At 40.8% G+C, this 4169-nt stretch overlaps 1 protein-coding gene across 1 annotated transcript in view; it reads right to left on the bottom strand.

Annotated features, from left to right (window-relative positions):
- LOC109545764 (disco-interacting protein 2) overlaps positions 1-4169 on the bottom strand; it is a 126627-nt gene that overhangs the window by 4300 nt on the left and 118158 nt on the right. Inside the window, exons 19-23 of the mRNA XM_048669148.1 lie at positions 3413-3573; positions 3123-3354; positions 2146-2279; positions 1804-2079; positions 269-351 (exon numbers count right to left, since the gene is read on the bottom strand). Of these exons, the coding sequence (XP_048525105.1) occupies positions 269-351; positions 1804-2079; positions 2146-2279; positions 3123-3354; positions 3413-3573 (886 nt within the window). The remainder of the gene's footprint in view (positions 1-268; positions 352-1803; positions 2080-2145; positions 2280-3122; positions 3355-3412; positions 3574-4169) is intronic.

Below are 4169 nucleotides of genomic sequence, written 5' to 3'. Positions count from 1 at the left end.
GAAGGGGGGTCATGAGCCCCATGACCCCCCTGGATCCGCCCTTCTCTGTATTTCGATTAGTATTCGATTATATTGTCATGCTCTATAGTATTTATTTACCTTCTATAAATTACTTCAGCTGTAGGTGTAGCGTTACATTTTAAATATCTTTTTCCATTTCGCCTATAATAAAAGTGATGTTCTTTAAATCGATCGACTATCGAAATGTTATGTACACATAACATAAGTTACGCCACTGGACCATATTTATTTTCTACGTAATACTTACTTGTGCAAAGAGTGGTTGGGGAAATTGGTCTTATTTTTCCCACACATAAACCAATTTCGCACCATTTCTTCTTGTTTTAAATCCTTGATGAACCCTAATTAATCACTCTTTGACGTAAATTACCCAAAAATGAAAATAATCACTCAAAATGCCGAAAAACCGGGTCTTACGACTGCGCCTTGTTTACATTTCCCCTTACTACAATGATACTATTCCGCATTTCCCCGCTTTAACGGTGTTGTCATGATGAATTTTTCATTATGTTTTCTTGTAATTACCACTTTAACTTCTTATAAGTTTTTTAACTTGAAATTTCAACGCATTTATTTTATTGACATTTACTTGCCGCTTATTACAAACTGAACAAGTATAACACTAAATACCCTGATGGCTACCCTTTTCTTCATATTTTCTTGTTGATGCTACACATACTACATAGCAAATTGAATATTGAGCCGGCAAAGCAGCCTCGTGAGTACCTACTTTTATACAGACTGTGATCAATGTTGCTTCCATTTAAAAATATAAACAAATGCATCTGTTTAATCTGAGGATTCAATACTTTGCCCGGCGTAATCTATAAATGTCGTCGCCTTTCTTCGGTCTTACTCATTTTGTCACAAAATTTCAAGAGAGGCTAATGTTGAAAAGTGTGCAGATTTTTTGTGCTTCTGTAATAATATAGAGTCAGTTTGAAAAGAACGCAATGGCTGGAAGAAAAGAAGACAGTATTTGGCAGGTTTACGATTTGCGAGGATGACTCAAAAGATATCGATTCTGCTATCTTCAAAAAAGACTCAAACATAGGACTGAAGCATGCAGCACAAGAGGGCTGGATATACTCCAGAAGAAAAGTGCCACAATATCTGATGCCGTAGAGCAGTGGAAACTCTTGCTAGATAAGTTTGAAGAACCTCAAAATTCATCTTTAGAGAGACTACAGAAGTTTCAACATCGCTATAAGCAGGCTCTTACACCTTATCACTTTATTGCGTACATGTTAAGCCCGGAGAAACAAAACTACGCTTTAACTCCTGCAGAGAAGAATCTGGCTTGGGAGACTATCAGTGAGCTTCATGGAAACTCGGGATTGTTGCCACTAGTTATTAAATTGAACGCTCGCTGCAGTCCTTTCAAATAAATTATGTTTTTTGATGAGGTGCTGAAAAATATGAACTACACTATAAAACAGTTTCTTTGTGCAACTGCATCGTCTGCGTCTGCGGATTTGTTCATTCGGATATCAGGAACAGATTGGGAATCGAAAAAGGAGGGAAATTAGTGTTCCTCTTCACACTTTATAACGAAAATGAAGAGAAAGAGAAGTGATTTCCGATTTAGTATTATTGAGTTTAGGTACCATTAAGACCGTTTAATTTTTAAGTTCACATGTACCGTTTTCTATTTTGATTTTCATTGCTTAGAACTATTTGTGTCTTGTTTTATATTTTTCGAGTGGAAATATAGTTTCTTGAAAAAATGAACTTTGATTTAAATCGTGATTTTTCCCAAAAAAGTCAGGCGATTTAAATCACTTGAAAAAAATCAAGCCGACTTACCGCTCCCACATATAGACACCCATAAAAGGCGCAAATCAAATCCAACCCGGGGGGGAAAATGAGGGCGACGGGATCGCCGGTATTCACGCGGCCCTTTTCCACCAGCAAGTTGCCGATCCTTTCAGCCTTTTTGTGCAACTCCGAGCAGGACAACACTTTCGCCACCGCCCCTTTGCTGTTCAACAGCGTGAAGAGCACGTGATCCGATGTGCTTTGTGCTCGCCATCGCAGAATTTCCGCAATCATTTGTTGCTGGAATTTGAGAGAGAAAAAAACTGGTGAATCACGGAAATTGTCAGCCCTCGGTTCAGATGGTACCTTTTTCGAAGAATCGCCATCTTCTTCGACTAGTCCGCCCACTTCCCGGCCTTGGGCGCTGGCCAGTCGATTTCCCTGGACCAAATTGCCCACGATCACACTCGCGGGACCCACGTCTGAAACACAGTCGCTTGCTGAAACGCACAGAAGGACGCAGCGTCACTCAAAGCAGAAGCTATTGCTGTAGTGGTGGGGGTTAGTAATGGTAAATAGTTCGGTATAGCGTTGGGGGCTCAGCGGACTCAGCAACAGGTGGAAATAGCTGCACGGCACAATGCGCCAGTGAGTTGGCGCACAGTGCTGAGTTGGTGTGGGTTCGACCAGTAAGCAGGCGAACATTGGAAACAATAGTTGTAAAATATTAAACCTTGTAATATCAAAACAGATAGACTTTCGAGGCCATTCTTTGAAACTATTTGGGTTTTTAGGCCGCCGTTCAGTAGTTCTGCGGAAGAACTGAACGGGGGTTCTGATGAGAACAGTGTAAGCGTTCAAGCAAACCACTTCTGAAGATGCAAGCCACTCGTGCTTGCGAAACGTCAAGAAGAAATTCTACCGAACGGCGGCCTAAAAACCCATTAGTTTCAAAGGCGTGTAATACTGAAAAACTGTTGATTTTTAGCTCCTTATTTACTGGAAATACTATGAAAAATGGAAACACCTTTTTATTATAAAAAAAAATTGAAAAGGAAATTGAACAGGAAACAATCACCGGTTTTTTGGCGAAAAACAAACGCATATAAACGAGCAATTTTGCGCGCTGTGAAAACAACACGCACTAATTTCCACTCTCCACACGCGTTATTAGTAAGTTACAGTTAGTTGAAGGAGAAACGTGTTAAGTGCACTCGATAGAGCCAAGACCATTTCCACCAATGTGATCAGTGATCAAACGAGAATTTCTCTCTTGCCTGTGGCTTAAAATCCCCTTTCCCCATGCCAGTGAAACCATTTTTCCGACGGAAAATGATAGTTACCTGAATGGACCTCGCGAGGTTTGGGCAGATTCGTTACGCATGTGTGCGGGCACATCAGCACGTTGGCTGGATGCAAAGCGCCCTCCAGAAACCGCCTCTTCGTCTCCGAAAGATGGATGCCACCCAGCGGTGTTTTAGGCAGGTAGTTTGGAGGCACCAGAGCCAAACAGTAGATTCCCACCTGGTGGATGGAATCGACCGCTTGCAGCACCCGAGACATCCATTGGAATGACTGTGCATGAAGAAACAAGATCAAGAGTCTCCTTTCGGAGGTCCCTTCCAGCACTCACCTCTTCCTCACTGCAGTCGGGCCTTTGCTCGGCAATCACGCAAATGCGCTCGTCCCTCAGCACCCGTATGCTGAACACGGCTATTCGCCCCCGATAGATGAACTTCATGGGTTCCACAGCCAGAACGGTTGCAATGATATCATCCGCATTGTGTTTCCTTCCTGGAGCAGACGAAAACCCATCAGAATCATGAGGATTGATGACCCAGATGGCATTTGATATTCTATGAATATCCCAGAATGTTCAAAACATATACAGAACATTGCGGGAATGTCCTGGGAATATACATGGTTGAACATTCCTAACATGAATGTTCGTGGAGTATACATGTATACATGCATGTATATTCATCAAATACATATATGTACATATTGTGTATATGTGCAGATGAATATACCTACTATGTTCAAAACAAATATTCCGGTAATATACATGAATGTATATCTACGGTATATTCCAAATTGGTTGAATATAACATTTGCGTGCCCGCAGCAGAAAAGTAAGGGCACGTACAAGTACAAGAGTTTATATGAACTTTTCTTTATAAATGCGGCAACGTTATAATTTTTATGCAAACTTTTTTTTGGGTATTTCGCCTCAAAAATTTTTGTCTTAAAAAAAAAAACAGAAGTTCCTCACGTCTTTTATTGCAGATTGATAATTAGTGCTCCTATTTCGCAATAAGAACGAATTATTTATCAAAAAGTAATCAAGAACTATCACCTAGAGGGTATCCTGCGACACACTTAGGCTCAAG

The sequence above is a fragment of the Dendroctonus ponderosae genome, unplaced genomic scaffold (genome assembly GCF_020466585.1).
Source record: "Dendroctonus ponderosae isolate FM_Combo_2020 unplaced genomic scaffold, Dpon_F_20191213v2 Dpon_F_20191213_8, whole genome shotgun sequence".
NCBI classification, from domain to species: domain Eukaryota; kingdom Metazoa; phylum Arthropoda; class Insecta; order Coleoptera; family Curculionidae; genus Dendroctonus; species Dendroctonus ponderosae.
Note: the sequence above shows the minus strand (reverse complement) of the source record. Positions and strands in the feature narration are given on the sequence as shown.